This window comes from Schistocerca cancellata, chromosome 1 (genome assembly GCF_023864275.1).
Source record: "Schistocerca cancellata isolate TAMUIC-IGC-003103 chromosome 1, iqSchCanc2.1, whole genome shotgun sequence".
NCBI lineage: Eukaryota > Metazoa > Arthropoda > Insecta > Orthoptera > Acrididae > Schistocerca > Schistocerca cancellata.
In genome coordinates this window covers 771,104,110-771,126,969 of record NC_064626.1, presented here as the reverse complement: position 1 = coordinate 771,126,969, position 22,860 = coordinate 771,104,110, and the positions used below count along the sequence as shown (strand labels likewise).

The 22,860-nt window shown below is 39.7% G+C and overlaps 1 protein-coding gene across 8 annotated transcripts in view; it reads left to right on the top strand.

Moving 5' to 3' along the window:
• Nucleotides 1–22,860, top strand: part of LOC126186955 (diacylglycerol kinase theta) — a 703,899-nt gene that overhangs the window by 368,438 nt on the left and 312,601 nt on the right. For 6 of the 8 annotated variants that reach the window (XM_049928253.1, XM_049928259.1, XM_049928257.1 and 3 more), the window contains exons 4-5: nt 9,771–9,991; nt 18,282–18,453. In XM_049928253.1, the coding sequence (XP_049784210.1) occupies nt 9,771–9,991; nt 18,282–18,453 (393 nt within the window). The remainder of the gene's footprint in view (nt 1–9,770; nt 9,992–18,281; nt 18,454–22,860) is intronic. The other 2 variants (XM_049928254.1, XM_049928260.1) reach the window with 1 other exon arrangement.

Sequence of the window (22,860 nt, the reverse complement as noted above, 5' to 3'; positions counted from 1 at the left end):
ATTATCTTCGATGTTCAATCAGACTAATAACCTTAGACGAGGGCCGGAATGTGGTGTCCCATTAGACCATGGGCTCACAGAACACGACAATATCTCTGAAGCAGACAACACTTCCTCCTGACACTACCGCATCTCACAGTGTTGCCAGATTGCGCAGATGGCCGGAATTAGCGTTGTCAGGGGTGGTCGGTTTTATTGGCCACCTTACGTGAACGACTCGGACTTGGTATCTGTGGCGGTCGGCCCGCGGTCAGTTTTTATGTCTAAGACTGTACACTAGAGCAATGGTTCCCAACCTTCATTAGACCATTACCCCTGAATGCGATTAGACATTAGCTACCCTGCTCTGTCCTGCCTCCCACCCCCCCTCCCCCACATTATCACTAACTTTAGCACCTAACCAGACTATAGAATGACTTTTCTTGGAACACTTTTATTTTTAAAATGATGAAACATTCGTGATATTTAGTGTGTGTATGTGTATGTGTGTTAGAATTAATGACAAAGGAATTTGTGGTGCATTGCAAGTGCTACCCACAACTAATTATCCACAGTGAGTGTAGACACTTGTAACAAAACACACTTCCCATGTATTACTACTCTCCATTGTGGCACTTTTTGCTTCATCTACACACAGCATCGCCGTTTAAAATCAACCAAGTTGGAATGTGTTTACTATACTAACTGTTCATAAATCACTTGATTGCTGCACTCCTAACTTCCGACTGGCGGAAACTGGAAGACATCAGATGGTTAATGCTTTGTGTCTGACGATATCCTCTGACAGTAATAGTAATAATAATAACAATAGTAATAATACTGTGTACAGCACTATATGTAGTTACTGCTGTAATAGTAGAAGTTATTGCTGTGTTGGGCTGTCAATTAATTCATTTTTCTGTCTTGAAGTGAATAAGGAAGCAATTTCAGGACTACTACAGTTACTATCTGCAATTTGGAGAAGACATTTTCTTGAGATATTTAGCACTTGTGATGTATATGTGCATCAGCGATATATGGGAGAAAGCAAAATATAATCTGTGTGATCGAAAGTATCCGAACACCCCCAAAAACATACGTTTTTCACATCAGGTGCATTGTGCTGCCATCTGCTGCCAGGTACTCCATATCAGCGACCTCAGTAATCACTAAACATCGTGAGAGAGCAGAATGGGGCGCTCCACGTAACTCGCGGGCTTCGAACGTGGTCAGGTGATTGGGTATCACTTGTGTCATACGTCTGTACGCGAGATTTCCACACTCCTAAATATCCCTAGGTCCACTGTTTCTGATGTGATAGTGAAGTAGAAACGCGGAGGGACACATACAGCACAAAAAGTGTACAGGCCGACTTCGTCTGTTGACTGACAGACTGCCGACAGTTGAAGAGGGTCGTAATGTGGAATAGGCAGACATCTATCCAGACCATCACACACGAATTCCAAACTGCATCAGGATACACTGCAAGTACTATGGCAGTTAGGTGGGAGGTGAGAAAGCTTGGATTTCATGGTCGAGAGGCTGCTCATAAGCCACGTATCACGCCGGTAAATGCCAAACGACACCTCGCTTGGTGTAAGGAGCGTAAACATTGGACGATTGAACAGTGGAAAAATGTTGTGTGGAGTGAAGAATCATGGTACACAATGTGGCGCCCTGATGGCAGGGTGTGGGTTTGGCGAATGCCCGGTGAACGTCATCTGCCGACGTGTGTAGTGCCAACAGTAAAATTCGGAGGCGGCGGTGTTATAGTGTGATCGTGTTTTTCTCGGAGGAAGCTTTGCACCCCTTGTTTTTTTTTGCGTGGCACTATCACAGCACAGGCCTACATTGATGTTTTAAGCACCTTCTTGCTTCCCACTGTTGAACAGCAATTTGGGGATGGCGATTGCATTTTTCAACATGATCGAGCACCTGTTCAAAATGCGCGGCCTGTGGCAGAGTGGTTACACGACAATAACATCACTGTAATGGACTGACCTGCACAGAGTCCTAACCTGAATCTTATAGAACGCCTTTGGGATGGTCTGGAACGCCGACTTCATGCCAGGCCTCACCGACCGACATCGATACCTCTCCTCAGTGCAGCACTCTGTGAACAATGGACTGCCATTCCCCAAGAAACCTTCCAGCACCTGATTGAACGTATGCCTTCGAGAGTGGAAGCTGTCATTGGTTAAACGTGGGCCAACACCCTATTGAATTCCAGCATTATCGATGGAGTGCGCCACGAATTTGTATGTCATTTACAGCCGGATTTCCGGATACTTTTGGTCACATAGTGTACGTGTGTAGTGGGTGGACTATGTGAGGAACCTGCAACCTCCACCGCATTAATGCTACTAACTGAAAAAAAAAGATTGATAACTTACATAATCAGTATTAGAGTCTTACAAAATTGTGATAAGAGTAATGATCTTTTGAAAATAATTATTTTCGTGACTGAAAGAGATATTTTTGATTAATTGGGGATCCACAGCGTCTGTGTGTTTAAAAAAGAATACATTGTCCGTTGTAGGCTGTATTGTGCTGTATTAAAATCGTGCTATTAGCTAATTTCATCACACAATGAGCACGATGTGTAATACATGACATAGCAAATGTACGTGATAATCATGAGCACGATATGTTATACATGACAAAGCAAATGTGCCTGATAATAGCACACTGCCGAAATTAGCTAATATACTGAAGAGCCAGAGAAGTACACCTGCCTAATATTGTATAGGGCCCCAGAGAGCATGCAGAAATGCCGCAACACGATGTGGCATGGACTCGACGGAACTGACACCATGACTCCAGCAGAGCTGTACATAAATCCGTAAAGGTACGAGAGGGTGGCGATCTCTTCTGAACAGCGCTTTGCAAGGCACCCCAGATATGCTCGATAATGTTAATGTCTGAGGAATTTGGTGGCCAGCGGAAGTGTTTAAAATCAGAAGAGTGTTCCTGGAGCCTCTCTGTAGAAATTCTGGACGTGTGGAGTGTTGCATGGTCCTCCTGGAATTGCCAAATTCCTTCGGAACGCACAATGAACATGAATGGATGCAAGTGATGAGACAGGATACTGACGTACGTTTCACCTGTCAGAGTCGTACCTAGACGTATCAGGGGTCCCATATCATTCCAACTGCACACGCCCACACCAATAAAGGGTTTGAACACTAGCTTGATCAGTGCCTTGCTGACATGCAGGGTCCATGGATTCATGAGGTTGTCTCCACAACCGTACACATCCATCTGCTCGATACAATTTGAAGAGAGCCTCGTCCGACCAGGCAACATATTTCCAGTCATCAGCAGTCCACTGTCAGTGTTGACGGGCCCAGGTGAGGTGCAAAACTTTGTGTCGTGCTGTCATCAATCGTACACAAGTGGACCTTCGGCTTCGAATGCCCATATCGGCAATGTTTCATTGAATGGTTCGCGCGCTCACACTTGGCGTTGGCCCAACATTGAAATCTTCAGCAATTTGCGGTAGCGTTGCGCTTCTATCACGCTGAACGATTCTCTTCAGTCGCCGTTGGTCCCATTCTACCAGGATCTTTCTCTGGCTGCATCGATGTCGAGATTTAATGTTTTAACGGGTTCTGATATTCACGGTACACTTGTGAAATGGTCGAATGGGAAAAGGCCCCACTTCATCACTAACTCGGAGATGCTGTGTCCCATTGCTCGTGCACTGACTACAACACCACGTTCAAACTCACTTAAGTCTTTGATAACCTGTCATTGTAGCAGCACTAACCGATCTAACAACTGTGCTTATTTTATTTTTTGTGATTGTCAAACCTTTACAGAAAGGTAGGCCGACAGTGGCCTATCTATGCCGCTCTTCGGCCACAGGAAAACATACATTAAACAGGAAGACATAAAAACAAACATACATGGAGGATAAAAACAGGAGACATACCTATTAAAATAAAGGAAGGCGTTCACGGATGCCCTTGTTGTATAAAAAAGTTCAGCACTGCCGGCTGGTATGGCCCTGCGGTTAAAGGCGCTTCAGTCTGGAACCGCGTGACCGCTACGGTCGCAGGTTCGAATCCTGCCTCGGGCATGGATGTGTGTGATGTCCTTAGGTTAGTTAGGTTTAATTAGTTCTAAGTTCTAGGCGACTGATGACCTCAGAAGTTAAGTCGCATAGTGCTCAGAGCCATTTGAACCAAGTTCAGCACTATACACAAACGGAGACACAAAGTTGCACACATGAACGTAAGAGCACTGAAGGAGAGAGACACTGATGAACTGATGGGAAGAGAAACACTAGCACAGTTACGACGAACTTCGGCGCACTAAAGCGTACTGTTTGGACGTGAAAGTCGGTGACCTGCCATAGTGAAGACGGGAGGGGTGGAGGGAGAGGGAAGAAGGGAGGGGAGAAGGGACGGGTGGGGAGGATGTCAGTGGTAGAGAAGAAGGGAGGGGGAGGGTATGGGGGGGATGGAAGCCCGGGAAGGGGGGAGGAGACGGAGAGAGGAGAGGGGAGGAAGTGAAGAGGGAGAGAGGAGAAAAGAGGGAGCCCTGGGAAAAAACACAGGAGGAAGGGTAGATGGAGGGGATGAGGGCGTCATCAGGGAGGGGGCAAGGGTATGGAGTGTGGTTGTGGTAAAATGGAGAGCGGGTGGTATGCCGGTGTACAGGCGCGGCAGCGGACGGGGGAGGGAAAGGATGGGAGAGACAAGCGGGTTAGAGGGATCAAGTTTACGGGAGGTGTAAAGGATCCGTATCCTTTCAAGGAAGAGGAGGAAGTGTGGGAAAGGAATTAAGTCGTAGAGGATCCGCGTGGGGGATGGGAGGCGGGTGCGATTGGTGAGGAGGAGTGCATGGCGTTCCAGGATTTGAAGGGACTTGTAGAAGGTGGGAGGGGTGGAGATCCAGATGGGATGGGCATAACAGAGGATGGGGCGGATGCGGGATTTATAGGCGTGGAGGATTGTGGAGGGGTCCAGACCCCATGTGCGGCCAGAAAGGAGCTTGAGGAGGCGGAATCAGGAGCGTGCCTTGGCTTGGATCGTCCGGAGATAGGGGTTCCAGGAGAGGCGACGGTCAAGGGTGAACAACTGCGCCAGACACTTGCTGTTTTATATACGCGTTGTCGACCGCAAACCGCAGCGCCGTATTCTCCCTGTTTACATATCTCTGTAATTGAATACGTATGCCTATACAAGTTTCTTTGGTCTTCAGTGTAGCACGAGCTTAAAAAAGCACAATACAACGTGCAATGGACAGTATATTTTTTATGAAAAAGAATCGAATCGTTTGGTTTTTACACCTCAGAAAATTTCATTTTATCCCTCAGGGGTAATTACCCCCAGGTTGGGACCCACTGCACTGGAGTATATGACTGGTCACAATCGCAAGCGACTGCTGCTGGACACCCAAGGGGCATTTCGTTGCATTTGCTTTGCGTCAGTGGACGAAAGGACTCACGTTCATTTTTGACGTGCAAATGGGTCCCTGCCACCTTGTGTATTATCGTTTTTCGTTGCTTATAACTAGTTTTTGCCCTACACGCCGTCAGCCGTCAGCCCTGCTTCGTGAAGCAGGGATTACGGTTAGTTACATAGATCATTTGAACGATTCATTTTATCGAAATGTTGCAGAACAAGTCAGTTTGCAGGATATGTATACGTAATTAGTGTTGTAATCAAATTGTTTTGTTAGTGCGTAACGAAATCTTTTCTGAACCGTTGACAACTTTAACAATGAGCCATAAATATCATTTCCCCCCATAGTATTGTTGGTATGGACATGACTATTCTTTACAAAATGTAATGGGTCATTTATGACGAATTCATGTAGCGAATATGTGTATTGTAATGGTGCAGATGAAATGCCAAGCTCGTTGAAGAGGGATCTATGTGATAATTGCGCGTGTATGCCACATACTCGTTCTACTCGCTTTTGTGCAATCAAAACTTTATTTTTAAGTGGTGAGCTGCCCCAGAATATTATTCTATAATACGTTGAATGTGGAGGCATGTGAGGAGGTTAATTTGGTTGTTTCCAAGCCTAGAAATTATGCCAAGAGCAGAAGCAGCAGAACTTAATTATTTTGGAACTTTAGCAATATGCTTATCGATATGCTTTCATCAGTATGTGCACCCAGAAATTTATCAGTACGTACGCCCAAAAATTTGCAGCATTCGTTCCTATTTACCGACTCCTGTTCTAGTGCTACGTCAATTTATTGAATACGTCTGTTACAGCCACAGGCAGTTTCCAGACATTGTTCTGATAAATAAGAAACTATTTACGAGACCAAAAAAGGGATCTTCATTGTCTTTTCCTTGCAGGTGATGTTTCTGTGCAAACACAGAAAATTCGCCACATATAAGCCTAACAACACTTTTCAGAGGTCCCTCATCAGGCAACACATACGCTTTAGATGTAGAATTCTAATTGTATCATGTCCTTATCTGTAGCTAATGTTTTGTTAACTTTCAAACCATATGCATCTGCACAGTTAGTAGTGATTTTCAAGTTGTGAGTAACTCTCTTTGCCAGCTAACGGCAATTAATCTTACGTAGATTAATTTAAAAGTTAGAAAGGATAACTCTAAATGGGTGGAAAGCAGTGGTTTGTAAAAAGTAATTCCTATATGACAAACAAAAGCCGAACATATTGCTGGTAGTAGCTCAATGCAGTGTAGATCAGATGAACTTGATGGGTAACTCGAAACTGAGCAAATCTGCCTGACATCAAGAGAAAATGTGGAACTTCTCAAAATGTTATTTAGTACTGATGACAAAGGGTGCTGATGAATTAGAGCAGATGTCACTATTCTGTTTGTAGTTAGTTTGATTGTGGTACATAATTTTGAGATGGCACAGTACCTAGACTGAACAAGGTAGATGGGAATAAGCTAATCATGTCAAAGTGTCCAGTGTTTTCTTTTAAGGGGTGACTAATATTTTGTCTTGTGAACTTAAGTGCACAGGGTGTCCCAGGAGGATAGGTACTCAGGGATATGACAGAAATGATCATTTGAAGCGAAAATGTGTAGTAAACATGGGCTCTAAAATGCATAACTGAAGAGTTGTGAGTACTTCTTCATCTTCAACATGCGAAACAAAGCTCTTTTACTGCAAGCTCTTTGCTTCCCATATTATGCGAGGAGGTAGTATGGACCAACAAGAAAATATGTCCAGTAACCATGGGCCCTAAAATACATGCCGTAAGAACTATGAACAATTCTTCAGTAGAAGAGACATGTTTCACAGTAGCGAAGATGAACAAGTGTTCGTAGTTCTTAAGGTATGCACTTTAGAACCCATGTTTACAGGTCCATTTATTTTTGGTCCCTACTACCATCTCAAAATATGAAAAGAAAAGAACTAGCAGTAGAACAGATTTGTTTCACAGTATCGAAGATAAAAAAGTGCTCATACCTCTTACAGAATGAATTTTAGACTCCATGTCAAATAGACATTTTTGCATTAACCAGACATTTTTGCTTCAAATATTGTTTCTGTCAAATTTCTGAATACAGACCATTCCTCCTGGGATATCCTGTATAAGGATGTGTTACATTTTTCGCAAAATGGTTATATAATGACAAATGCTGATTACACAATATGAGACTACACTATACCATACTGATAAATTGATGATGTCATTAATATGGCATATCTACAATCCTCAAGAAATAACAAATGGATGATGTAACTAGCAACATGTAAACAATAGCAAAACAAAGAGAAGCAAACTAACATGATATTGACAGGAAAAGCAGGCTTTATTTTTTTAAATCAGGAATATAAATGTAATTATGAGATGTACAATGTCTCAATGTCTGAATATTTCAGGTTCTAGAAAGTAACACAACCCAAACAACCCAAGCCACCCCCACACCACATGAACAACATCCGCAAGTCTCCATTGCTTATATATAGGCCAAATAAAAACATATCAGACTCCTTCTGCATTCTAGTACACTAACCTAGCCTCCTGTCTCTTTGTTACCAACATCCACATTCTGCCTTCTGTTTTGTAGATGCTTGTACAAAAAGACAAATATAGTAATCCGGTTAATAACAGCTAATCCAGTATAGATGATTTGGAGGCAAAAACGTGGAAGCCTAGTAATGACCTACAGAAGGTCTCATTGTTCACATGTCAACATTTATACCAGTTTTAATATGAATGTATAACCACAACAGCTTCAATGAACTATGTTTCGAATTAAGCACCGTTTGGCTCATATGTATGGGTTTCGTATTGCACTTCTATAAATAAGCTTTTGTTATGAAATATTCAATATACCAATATGTTAGGTAGTAAGATTGAATGTAACAAGATGAAATTTACTGCATTCTACAATTTAGTTACAAATAGTGCATACTGTTTCCTCTTTTATAAATTTTAACGCTATTAAACAGTTGTACAACCTAAAGTTTTGTACACTAGATCATGACTTGAATCCAGGTTCGTGCCTTTTGTTGCAAAGCACCAATCAGTTGCATGATCTGTGCATACTTTACAGACAGATATAGTTTTAACATATTACTTATTTCCTTACATACTTTTCCAACTCAACACAGACTCACCAGCTATTTTGCTGGAGTAGCACATCTTGTGGAAAGAATATACGGCTTGGAGAGTCTGATGTAATGACAGCCTTGTACAGTTAAACATTGACTTGGTTTGCAAAGTGTGCACAGATAGCAGAACTGGTAGTGGACTGCATTTCAGAGTCAGGGATCAGGTCTCAAGTTGTAGTTTGGCACATAGTTTTATCTTTCCACAAATGTATCTCTGTGACCATTTTACATAGGTGCTATGTGTCATTGTTTTCATTTTGCATGATGTCTGCAGTGCAGAACTCTATCTCAATGGAGTTCTGTTCCAGCTTAGGAATTTCACTGTGCAGGAAGTCTCAAAGACCTTACATCAAGCATCTAGGGGTGATGGATCGTAGCTTGGGGAAAAATATTTTGTTAGAGAGAAAAGTTCACTGATGCTTCTCGGTGATGCTAGGTATCCCTTTGCACCTGAGTGGCAAAAGGGCATAGTCATTTGGTGTGTGCATATGTGATGTGTGTTGTCAGTAAACAGTCATCTGCTTTGTGTGAAAGGGGCTGGGCTGAGCTGAGCAAAATTAAAGTTCCTGATTCACTTTCTCCACTTAGAGACACTCATTCTTATGGTTTTCTTGTTGAAAACCATTATATCATTTAACTGCACAGTAGGTAGTATGCAGCACACCTGCACTGTGCTAGTTAAGTGCAATCTCATCACCCAAAGGCCTGCACATACCGAAGGACACGTAGTGTAATTGCGAAGCATCAATGAACGTGATGTGATCTGTCATCTGCAGAAGCTTGATGCAAAGACTTTGAGGCATCCTGTATAAGCAAGTATTTGGTCAGTGTGAAGCCAGTGGCTTTAAAAATATTATCTATGATTTCTGTGTATAAGCTGTGTATGTAAAAATGTAATGTACCTGGGCAGCAATAGGAAGCAAATTTAAAATGGCAATTTGTCAGTATCATTAATTTTCAAAGTTAAAAAGACTTCAAATGTTGCTCTATGTATATACACAGTGTTTCTCCCATCTCATAAAATTTGTATTGTGATTTACATTCAATTTTCCTTTTGAAGCTGTCCCCATTGCTTATATATATGGGCCAAACACTTTCAATCTGTTTATTTCTTTTCATTCAAATTCCACAGTTTTTCAGGCACAAAACCTTTAATACCTTTTATGATATAAGTGTTTCAGCATATTCTTGACAGTAAATAAAGTTTAAACATTCAATTTCAGTTTGCGAGTACTTTGTACACGTAGAATGCCAGGACTTTGCAGTGGCTGACTGCAAAGAAAATGCAACATATCTCCCTGGCAAGGAGCTGTCATCGGTACACCATGAACACCACTGGCGTGAGGGTAACCTGCCGAGCAACTCGAAGTGTGTTGTATGCAAGAAGACATGCTGGTCAGCAGAATGTCTGTCAGGATACCGATGCGAGTGGTGTGGCATGACGGTTTGTGATGATAAACTCTTTTTATCTTTGTTAGTTTTTATAGCCTATTTTCTGTATAGCTGTAAAGAGATACCAGTTAAAAGTGATGGCTGACATGTCCGTCTAAAAATAATTACTAAATTTCAGGCTGTGAGAAAATGTTCACTAGCTATCTCTTCTTTTTGTACCTCTTGCTTTTTACGGTGAATCCTTGTTTATTTCTTTAGCTTGTGTCCTCAGTCTTGTTATCATTGTCTTGTGTTAAGTATTAATAGAATGAAACATAGTATGTAATAAATGCAGTAAGAAAAATAATTGTCATTTTGAGGTAGAAATGTTAAGGGTGCTGGAGTGGCACACAAGCAGTCATAAGTATATTAGCATTGTTATATTAGCATTAATCTCAATCCCAGAACTTGAAGGAGTGACAGGGCAAATAAAATTGCTTTTCAACATTTGAAGATTTTCATAATTTAGTGTTTGAGCAAAGAAAGATTACATACTGTATGGAGAGGTGGAAGAAAAAATGGTACAGACAGTCAATTTGGGTTAAGGAGAGACAGTGGAAGGCAGCTAGATTTATGACAAAAAAAGTAATCCTGAGGTGAGAGAAAATAGTGACCATGATGTCAGTGTAGAAAGTAGACTGTGAACTAGAGAAGGGTAAGAATGATAAACTAATTAATAGACATGGAAAGGAAGTGTTTTGAGAAGGTATAAGAGGGGAAAAAATCTAACAACTTTTTCCCACGAAAGATCAGTTCAACATTGGTCATTACTGTAAAATTTAGGGTCCTTTACAAGCCACACATTTAGTGCATTATCTGTTTGTTCCATACAAGCTTACTTATATGTGAATTTATCATAGATGAACATCATCTCTATTTCAGCATCTTCCTTTCCTTTCTCAGTCAACATCTTCATTACAGGATCTAACTGTCATATCTCAGTGGTCGAAAGTAACTTCTTAGTATTCAGATGCAATTTCAAAAAGCCTTAATAGCCAGCATCACATAAGTGACTTTGTCTAAAGTTTACATTATTCGCACTGTCATTAGATAACTCCTCCCAGTCATCTCAGTGGTAATGTTAGTTACGCAACATGGTAGTGCAACAAAATGAGTGATTGAAAACATATCTACTTATTTAACAGTAGTAGAGAATCCTGGGGAGAACAATACATAAAATAAGGGAAGTACAGTCAATCACCTGTAGAAAATGGATGTGTTGCACACAGACACATGTAACAGAAATGAGTATTCATTGGCTTTCGATTTCTGTCTCTTTTCCAAGCAAAAGTACATATTCATAAACACAACATTGCATCAGTTCACAATAGGTGAGTGACAGCTTTACCCTTATTTTACATATTTACTTATTTTATTTAGTCATCCGGGGATCATCTGATAATGAGATAGGATCTGTCATCATTTTCAGTTACTTTGTCTTCTGTAGTTGATATCTTGAGGCTAGAGAGTTCTTTCATAAAATTCTGTCTGTCTGCTTTTCACTTCAATGACAGTTCTTAATCATCTAGACTTTTTATCTTGTGGGCCTAAAAACTGTACTTATCTTGAGATCTCAGCTTTAAGAACTAGAGACATAAAGGGCCAGTTGTAAAAAAGCACTTGATCTTAGATTTGCATAAAAAATGAACTCTGATCAAGCTGAATCAGAAATCTGCACTGGATAAACTTTAATCTAATGTTATTGCACTGTGGACTAGGATCAATTTTGTCTACCAAAATTTAATGGATCAAGCCTTATTCTGTTAGAATAATCAGTAGACATCATAATGCACCACAGAAGAACAGAATTTGTTTTTCTCAAGTATAAGCTGAAAAGAAGTAAGCAATAAACAAGTTGTTGCTAATACCGCTAAACTGCTGAAGTTTAAAATTTTTTATGTCTGAAATGTTATGGTAAGGAGAGTATCAACAGTGTAAGAAATGTGTTAATGGGCAGATAATAATTGTTGTCATAAGAATTCTATGAGACAACACATAAAGTGAAAAAGTTTAAAAACATTTTAAAGCCACTTAGCGCCTGAATGAGAAATGGACATTAAAACTATTTAAAATGAGCAGTTAGCTATATAGAGTTTGATTGCAGCCAATAATGACTGAGTATGAGCATCTTTTACACAAATGCTTTGTAGGATTGAATAGTAGTGACGACACAATTTGTATTAAATTTTTAATTACTGAAGATGTGCTTAAACTACTGTGCCACCTCATTGCTTGCATGGCGATGAAAAGAAATGGTAAGCACATGTAAGTCAATTAGCAACCTAATGATCATTAGCCAGAGTGTAAATAAAATTGTGACTCAGTAGCTACTTGCTGGACTACAGTGCCAGTGGTCTGGGGTTCAAATCAGAGTCCGTCCTAATTTTTTTTTTTTTGACCGCTGGTAGTGTTCCTTAATGTGCAAAATGCCAAGTTTCATCATGGTCTGTAGACCACGTTAAACTGTAGGTCCTCATATTCCTGGATGGGTGAGTCTGTTCAGAGATGTGATTAAGGCAAGGCTGTACCAATTTGCGATGAACCACCCCAAGTAAATTATTCTGGTGGCCAAATCAACATTCAGGTTGTTCACAGTGCTACCTAAAAAGACAATGCAAATGTGTACCTTTGCTACACTCTGTGATGATAGTTTCTTTGGTGTTGAATAACAATGACTTTAAAACCCATGAACTATTAAAACTTTTGTCCACACAGAAAACCACCATATCTGTGGCCAGTAATCCACAATGTGTATTTTTTCATCACTTCTGAAAGCTTGACATGACACCATGTTTGTCTACAGTTTGTGTTTGCAGTTGAATTAGCTGTGCCACCTAATGACAAATGGCAGGTGGTCATGAATTATCAGCTTCTGACTTTGTATCCTTAACAACATTTTGTTAACAAAAGGTATTATAATGACAGTAAGTTTTAAAAACATACCACATGAATATGCCATTTGCTGTTTTACTAATGTTCTGGACCACTGTGGTGGGGGTGTGCAGCCTTAGGTGCAGAGAATTATATTGTTTCTTTTTGTTTGATTTACAAATGTGTGACTATTTTGATATTGTTGAGAATTAGAGGAATGTCTTGAAGAAGTTTGAAAAGTTTTTTCGACTCAGTTTCCTCCATTTTCACAACATGAATCCTCCAGTAATAAACATTTTATGTTTGCTATGTATGATTAATATTTGTAGTGAAGGACCGATAAACATATTGATAGCTGATTTAACAGTATTGCCAAGCATGTCATGTGCTAATTTACATCAACATTGAACCTCATTCAGTAAATCCACGTTTAGAGTTATACAACATTTTGAATCCGTGAACTGGGTTCATATTCTGAATTAAGATAAAAATTCATCTCCAATCAGTGACATTTCAACAGTTGGTGTAAATATGCTGCTCCCTCCCTTTTCCCTCAAACCATGATTAACCATATAATTTACAGGTCACACATTGAACACATTTTCTTCAAATATAAAACTGCTTACTGAGCTTTATAATTGTAGACTTTTTTTTACTTTTACGTAGATATAGCCAAAACTGAGGCTTTTGTCGATTTGAACAAGAACTTCTAAATTTTATTCACTGCGTAAATAGACTACACTGTTGCTAAACACATGCAGAAAGTTAATAGGTGGTTGCCAATTAAACAGCCTAAATTCCTGAAGATGGAGTCTTCTTGTATTTTGTGGATGTTACTTATTTTGTCTGCGTATTTTGTACAAAACATTAATGATGTTTGGCAGCTACTCATCTGTAACTGTTTCATGTGTGGTACATAGATACACACAAACACAGGAAACCTTTCAATCTTTTCTCAGTTTAAGTAACCTCCATCTCTCTGTCTTTCTCTCATATATGACGGCACACTCACAGATCAGTGTGCAAGTGCATCCAAACCCATGATAATACAACTGATAAGACTATGTCCTTAGTGGTAAAACTTGACTGGAAGAAGGGGTCAGTTTGCAGGACTTGTTCTGAGGCATCAAGGGATCACCAATATAGTATTGGAGGGCAGCGTGGAGGGTAAAAATTGTAGAGGGAGACCAAGAGATGAATACACAAAGCAGATTCAGAAGGATGTAGGTTGCAGTAGTTACTTGGAGATGAAGAAGCTTGCGCAGGATAGAGTAGCATGGAGGGCTGCATCAAACCAGTCTCTGGACTGAAGACCACAATGTCCTCTTTGATGGGTCTGGGAAAGTGGTTCAAATGGCTCTGAGCACTATGGGACTTAACTTCTGAGGTCATCAGTACCCTAGAACTTAGAACTACTTAAACCTAACTAACCTAAGGACATCACATACATCCATGCTCGAGGCAGGATTTGAACCTGTGACCGTAGCGGTCGCGCGGTTCCAGACTGTAGCACCTAGAACCGCTTGGCCACTCCACCAGGCCTGGGAAAGTGACCAAAGGAATGCATCAGTGAAAAGGGAGTAATGTTGTTACCATGGTCTTCAGTCTGAAGACTGATTTGTTGCAGCTCTCCATGCTACTGTATCCTGTGCAAGCCTCTTCATCTCCACCTAACTACTGCAACTTACATCCTTCTGAATTTGCGAACTGTAGTCATCTCTTATTCTCCCTCTACAATCCCCCCACCCCCTACCCAACTTCCCTCCAATACTAAATTGGCAATCTCTTGATGTCTCAGAATGTGTGCTATCAACGATCCCTTTTCCTAGTTAAGTTGTGCCACAGATTCCTTTTCTCTCCAATTCCATTCAGTACCTCCTGATTAGTTACATGATCTACCCACCTAATCATCAGCATTCTTCTGTAGCACCATATTTCAAAAACTTCTATTCTCTTCTTGTCCAAACCGTTTATCGTCCTTGTTTTACTTCCACACATGGCTACATGCCATACAAATAATTTCAGAAAAGACCTCGTAACACTTAAATTTGTATTCAGTGTTAACGTATTTATCTTCAGAAATGTTTTCCTTGCCATTAGCCAGTCTACATTTTACATCCTTTCTACTTCAACCTTGTCCGTAGAAATAAGTGGTTAAGGAGGTGATGGGAGGCAGGAGCTAGATCGCTCTCAGCAGCAGTAGCAAAATGAGGGCTGATTGATGTAACAGTCACAAAACTGAGAGTGATGGTGCATGCAAGAGAGAGAGAGAAAGATGAGATGAGTGGGAAAGTGGAATACAGGGAAGAAATGAATTGGACAAGTGCAGGAAAGGAAAGAGTGTCATCATGGAAGTGAAGCTGGGATAGCAAGCAAGAGTACAATTGTAGGTTTGGGCCAGAGAGACTGCAAGAATAGAAGCTATGTGAGTGGGACAGTTCCCACGTGTGTTGTCAACATAGCTGGTGACTGGTGCTGAATTGAGGGAGGGGGGGGAGAGGTGGAGAAGGGGATGAGGGGGTAGGATGCATGGAACACGTACTGAAGCAGCTGTTGAAATCACTTGTATTGTTGTATGCAGCAAGTTTAGCAACTGGATAGCTGCATTTGTCGTAACTATTCAAGTGGGTAAAAGATGATTAAATGTTACCCTGACATAGCACTCTACACTGTAATTGCAGCACAGCTAGTAAATAACATGGTTGGTTTCACATATGGCTCTTCCTTTAAAGGGATTGGAAATGTATGTTGCTGGACAACATTTCAAAATTGAAAGCGGTTGACAACTGCATGGAATAGGTTGTGCACTTGTGTCACCCATTGAAGGAATGATCGAATGGGTGCAGGTTTGGAAGTAAGGGTGGCAGAGACATGGGTTAGGATACTGCATAAGTTGGGTGTGATATAGAGTGCTGCTATAGGAGATGGTAGAATTTTAGCTAGAATAACTGTCGTCTCAGGCCATGAGAATAGACGATTTGATGAACAGGTTGTACCAAGAAAATTGGTCATACTAGGAACGGTAGAAGGTAATAACGCTTCAGAAAAGGATTTGGTTGAGTTTTCAAGGCTTGACTGATACTGAGAGATAAGGGAAGTATTGATTGGTGGCTGTTTCACAGTAGGTTTGCTCCTTTCCCGGGTATAGAAGATGTGGAAAATTTCTTTCTGTTGTGACTCGCCGATCTTTCAAAGTGCCACCGCGCAGTTACACGCGTCCTCTACATGCGGCGCTGTCTGCCAGCCATGCAGCAGCAGCGCCACCTAAGCGGCCAGCCAGCCAGTGGCCGCTAGACTTGACTGTTAAAGTGTACACACGTCTTACTCTGTTTACTTGATCTGTGACTTTCATGTATTGTGTCTTCCTTGAAATATATTTGTTCAACTTGAAGTTATAACACTTTCTGTACTGGATATTGTTTGTCTATGGCTGTGGCAAGGTTGATGACATATTTGTATAACTGCTGCTTCCGAATGTAGATGCATCCACAGGTGCCAACACTGCTGTGAAATGGCACAAGTGGCAAAGTGTCAGAATAGAGATTGAAAGGTTTTAAGTACCGGAAGATTTTATAGAGTTAACTGGTAGGTGGAGATAAACATCCAGAAGGGTAGCTTGTTGAGAAGGATCAGGTGGAGTAGATTTGGGAACTGAGGTTCTAGAGGAAGGAGCAGAATTTGAAGTGCTATGTGGTAAGGAGTAATCCTCAAGATGGCCTGAATAGGGACAATTTGATAGCGATGCTGATGAGAGAAGCTTTCTGTGGGAATATAATAACCTGCCACGATAGCAGTCAAGCGGAGTTGCGTTTGTGGAACTTTGGGAGCAGATGAAAGGTGAATGTGTGGAGGATTGCCATTGTGATGAGAGGTTACTGTGATAGGTTTTTGGACATTCCTTATGTTTTTAGGAACAGTTGGAAATCATATTGAACTTATGGGATGAGATCACGGTGGGTTTATAAGAAGAGATGTTTGAAAGCTATGGGAGACACTCAGTCACACAATAACAGTGTTTCATAACAGAGGTGGAGCATTTGTCTGTGAAAATAATGCTGATTTAACTAGAAAATTAAAATATGCTTCTCTCTACATGCTGTTTTTATTCAGAGCTGATGATCTTAGCATTAACGTGAACTATAAGTGCCCTGCACTCTTTCCTTTAATTATACTTTTGTTGTCTGTATGTTCCCATCATTACCTTGACCAACTTCTGTTCCTTGATTTAAGCTAATTTTTTGTAGGCACAAGTCTTTGTATCTCTAATAATTCTTCCATGATGATTTAATTTCAGTTGTTTCTTTTTTAATTAGTTTATGGATTGTACTAAAGAATAGCCTTTTAATTTTTTTTTTCAAATATGCGTTCCTCCATGATTACATAGTTAATAATAGACAAACAGTCATGAAAACTACAGTACCCAGAAAGAATGGCTCAAATGAATGCAGAGTTTGAGGATTTGTAGAATGTCATATCAGCAGAATGTCTATAAATCTGTCATAAAAAGTGGAATTATTAAAAGCAAATGTGGGCATGGCTCATGAATATCAAAAGGTGCACTACCAACATACGAGAGAAGCTGAATGGGACAAGAAGATTAAAAAAGAAAACAGTGAAGTTTGTATTAAACCTACCAGTAATTAAGCATTGTTCATAGGACTGTGTGGGTAACAGGATACACAATGTGGATTGAGTGCCAACTTCTCTCCTTGATCATAATACTTCCCCCTCAATGTTAGCATATCCCAGGAAGTGTATGCTAATGGTTCAAAGCTGTCTACACTGATGGCACGTATGCCATTGCATCTTTTTCCATTGTCTGAAAACCACAAGCAGCTCAGACTGTAATGGCCATGTGAACAGAATTGTGGTACGCTGAATGACAGACTGTAGGATTTGTAGGAGTCCCACTTCCATTTGTCTTACAGAAATGGCATTATAGATGACTGGCAGCCTAAGTTGTTAGCAACATGATATTCAAATACCTACTGTGGTGGTTTGGACGATTATTGGGTGCAACATATAATTTTGAGTCCTACATTTCAAGGGAAATTTTGAACATATTTTGTGCAGAAGCACCTTTACTGAACAGCTCTTGTGGCAAGGAAGTGGAAATGGAAGAAATACCAACTTGAATAAAGTAGCATAGCATTCTTTGTACACTAGTCACTGCAAGAGGCACAACAAACATTTTTGCACACATATAATTTGTTCATTCACACAGTTTGTAAAGCTAATCAGGTGATGTATTCTAATTGCCTGTCATTTAAATATCTTGTCTTTGTTTGGATGCTGCGAATAACAATAAAAACCAATGTATTCATAGCAGTTGATAAACAGTCTTTCTATGGAATAATGTTCTATTTTTTCTGTGTAATTCCTTCATTTGGTATACATTACCTGTGTAATAATGTAACTTACTTCTGATGCAGTCTCATGCTGTGTGCCGTAAGAGCATTCCTCCTGAATGTACATTCGGAAACCTGGAACCCATATATCTGCCCCCACATGCTGTTAGCATTCCCCGCACTGAGGTGCCAATGGAGGCAATAATAGGGGTGCAGGTCCGACGGAAAGAGACCATGTCCCGTGAGTATTCGTGCCGTAAGTGTTACCTCATCAAACGATAACATTCCATTTCATAATTTCATTGTGTAATGAGCAATACTATAGATCAGTAATAGCTTGCAACATTTTATTGTTTACATCCTGCAAATCTCTGTCACATTTTCTTGCTGTGTACAGTTTTTACCACTTGTTTATATCGTAGTTGTACAGCATTTGCATGATGACCTTTTATTCTGAAGTTGTGTTCGAAATTTGTTTTTAAATCCCTAAGGTGATACTTACTTCAACAGTGAAATTATAATGCTACAAAACAGAATGCATTCTAAGCAAATTTAAAGTTGTGTGCAGTATTTAGCAAGGTACTGTAGTAAATGATCAGTGTACGTATAGAAACATATTCATCTGTTTAATAAAAGTTACTCTTAAGAGTGACATAAAGTGCTGTTGTGTATAATATTCATATTGGGATACAAACAGAAATAGCCTAGCATTTTTAATGACTAGCACAATCATTTACTGTAATACCTCTTCATTAACACAGATGTTCTCTTCAAATAACTTGGTGTAATTTTCATTAATTAGTATCTAATAAATGACTATAATTGTCATCACTTGTAGCCCCACCAACAGTCTCATTTTTAAGGTACAAAAGTGATTGTGCCAAATAATGTTTATTTATGCTCTAATATCTTCATCAGTAAAAATATAAAAGTTTAATTCAAAATTTGAAGTGAAGAAAATGAAAAAGTGTTATCGAAAATAACCTTCAGTTATAGTTACTACCAAAAATCATCATGTAGGAAATCATTCTCATGGTACATGTAAAATATCCACATTGCACTCTGTGGAATGTAAACTGCCAGAAAAAGAAAATTAACATCCTCAAGGAAAGGGTCAAGAAAATTCAAAACCTTCAAGGAGAGGGTCATTTTATTGACATGTAAGGTGATAGGCAGATCATCACTCTAACAGTATATGGTAATAAATTAAGACCAAATGACACAAATGTCACAGCAAAGGTTGCCCAGTCACATCAACACACTGTGTATCTCCCTCTCCGGCAATCTCAAATTCAAACAATCGTAAAGCTGCCAAATGGCATCCTGTAAAAGATTGTCCCAAGCATCTTGCATCTTTTGTTGCAGTTGGGCAGTGGTTCTTGCAGATTCTGAGGAACAAGTAAGTTCCTTCTTCATCATGTTCCATATGTGTTCACTTGATGAGAGGCCTGGTGAGCTCACTGGCTGGCCAGCTGTTGTATAACACATAGAGCACTTTGTGTCACAGCAGCTGTATGTGGACATTCATTGTCCTGCTAAAATAGCACATTACCTTCCTGTCAAAGAAATGGCAGTAGCATGGAGATAACAGCCTGTGCAATGTTGCGGGCACTGGTTGCGTTACCTCCAGAAACACAAAATGTGACTGCGTGTTGTAACTGATGGCGCCCCGCACCTTGAAGCCTAGGTTGGGACTTGTGTGTCGTGGACGAATGCACTCTGGAACAGGCAGTGCACCAGGAACGCCATGTGCGTGTATGTCCATCACTCGCTTTCGCGCAGAACCTACTCTCATCACTGAATATGACAGAGTGCCATTCCACTCTCCAATCAACTCTTGTATGACACCAGAGTTTCCATGCTGGGTTTTGTCACGGTGTCAATGCTGACCTGGTCAGAGGCACATGTGATCTTAATCCCAATGCAAGTGGACAGTTTCCAATCATGCTAATAATGCAGCTTGTGCAACATGTGCCTGTATTTTGTCTCTGGGTGATCTTCGGTCAGCCATCCCTGCTTGCACAACGCATCAATCTTGATGTGTATCTGCACTGTGCGGAGATCCAGAACCAAATCTACAGGTGTGGGAATGTTTCCCAGGCCACCGCTGAATTTGGCGACACACCGGTGTACATTGTGCCCAATATGCGCAGCAGTCTGTCAATAAGTTCATCCAGTTTCCTGCAGGCCCACAGTGTAATGCTGTACAAACAGCTGAAACTGTTCAGCACGAGTACATACTCATTGGTGTGCCATGGTTGTACTCTCTACAATTAATGTTGAAAACATTATTCAGCTCTAAACCCTGCATGGTTACTGCTTCGAGAGTCAAGAAAGGGTGGGTGGGTGGGGGGGGGGGGGGGGCACAGACAGGCCTCGCGAGTGCCAACTGATTGCCGATGTCCATGACAAATGGATCACTAACACAGTAACCCCTCAGTATGCATGTTTACACCAAGAGCCCCTGAACACAGTCCTTGAGGGTTTTGCATTTTTTGTTTTCTGACAGTGTGTTTATTTGTGAATAAGAGTAGATATGAACTGTTTGATTTCATCAAATAAGGATACAGTGCTAGGCATGGGACAGTGTCAAATTAAGATTAATCATTAACAATTAAAATTAAATTCTAAACATATGAATTAAATTATTACCGCCCACAATAAATTCTCTCCTAATTATAGTGACTTCATAGTACTGTATTGTAGACTGTCATTTGATAAGTAGTGGGCTTATGCACGTCTCATAGTAATTGCATCCGATGTTTATAAACTAAATGGTAACCTTTGTGTTTATTGTGGTTTAAGAAGTATTTTGTATGAAATCTTTATCACTGGCAGTATTCAGATTAGTGGAAGAAATGGAAAGACATGTAAAGAAGCAAAGATACAAGAAGGGTGTGCCATAAAGATGTAAGGAATCGTATAAAATGCTATATACTGAACAGAATAAAGCTGTATCAAGCACGAGCAGAAAAAGGAAATAAATCATTCAATCATTCAGGACCAGAAGAGAGATCTCATGACAAGATAGTTTTTTTGTCCAAGAGCTCTGAACCAAATTAATGCATGGAAATTTAAAATTAAATAACAATAAAAGAAAGGCTTCACATGGTGCAAAATGTGGAACTTGTGGTACTTTGTATCATACATCCCACTAAATTAAAGAACTGCAAGGACTTAAAAATCTTCTATTGAATCAAGATTTGAAATTCTATTACAGTCATGCTGTAAATGCATTTAGTAAGCTTTTGATTACAGCATTGCCAAGAATTAATTAAATTTTGTTGTAGCTCCTTTTCTTTGTCTTATTTCCGTCTTAGTCTTGCATTTATTTTGTGGGATGCATAACGATTTTGTTTCAAATTGTGTGGTAGAGTTCATTTACTTTAAGTAACTTTAAGTTACTTTGTTTAAATTTAGTTTTTTGCACCTTAACAAAAGTTGCTTTTCTGTGAAGTTTTGAAGAAGGAAAAAAGTCAGTAGCATTCAAATATTTTTATAGTACAGTTGTGTGGAGTGTCAACAATTTATTTTTATATTTACTTTTTTAAATCTACTTTTCTGAGTGTGGCTCATTGAAAGTATGACCAATAATGTCATGTACATTGTAATTTAATTCTTACAGTTTACATTACCAGTTACTTTTTATTTTTAAAGTGCGTATGTATATTTTGTTTAAATTTAGTTTTTTGCACCTTAACAAAAGCTGCTTTTCTGTGAAGTTTTGAAGAAGGAAAAAAGTCAGTAGCATTCAAATATTGCAAGTAGCGTTTGTGAGGAGACATGTCCAAAATTGTTCAATTTTGTGTCCACATGTAGTTCGTGCACATAATTTTGGAACATGTTTTGCATAATACTTTTATTTGAACAATGCAACAGAAAAATATGACATAATTTTAGCGTAAAGTTTCATAGTCGGCTTCTTTATTAATTTGCAGTTGGAATTTTTAAACATGTTTACTGAAATCAGCTTCATGGTCTTTTTATATCACTGCTTCTGCATGCAAAGCATGAATGTTTGTTTGTGCCACTGCCGTTTTCACTTCGCAATGCACGGGATTGTGTGTATTCTTCAGTACTATTTGCTTGTCATCCACCTTTTTTTTGGATCTAAGAAACAACTACATTGTAAATATGTTATTAAAAATTCACTAAATGAGGTTTCCCATAAATAACCACAATAAACTAATGCAAAAAAACTACATACACAATTTTACTTCAGATTTTACTTCAGATTTTAGCACAGAACCACTGATAAATTTTGTTCAGTTAGTTAACCTGCCACACTGGCTGCTAAAACCCATACAAGGCATTTTTAAAAATTGTTTGTCTGTTCTGTATAAGATCTCATCACTTAGTGCTCTGCTTAATTATTGGTATTCCAAGCCCTCTGAAGGCCATGATTTGTTTTAGTCATCCTGTTTGGTGTACTAACATGCATTTGACCTAATCTTATTCCATCGTAATGTAAAAAATTGAAATACCATTAATCTTCAGATACAGTATTTCCTGTTTCATAAATATTTAGTCTCCCAAGATTTTTCTTTATTGCCTGTCTTTAAAAATGGTTCCTTTCTATTCAAGAGACCAATGACCTCTGAATAGCTCAGTAGGGACACAATACTATGTATTACATACAGTCTTCATGTTAGGGTAAATTATA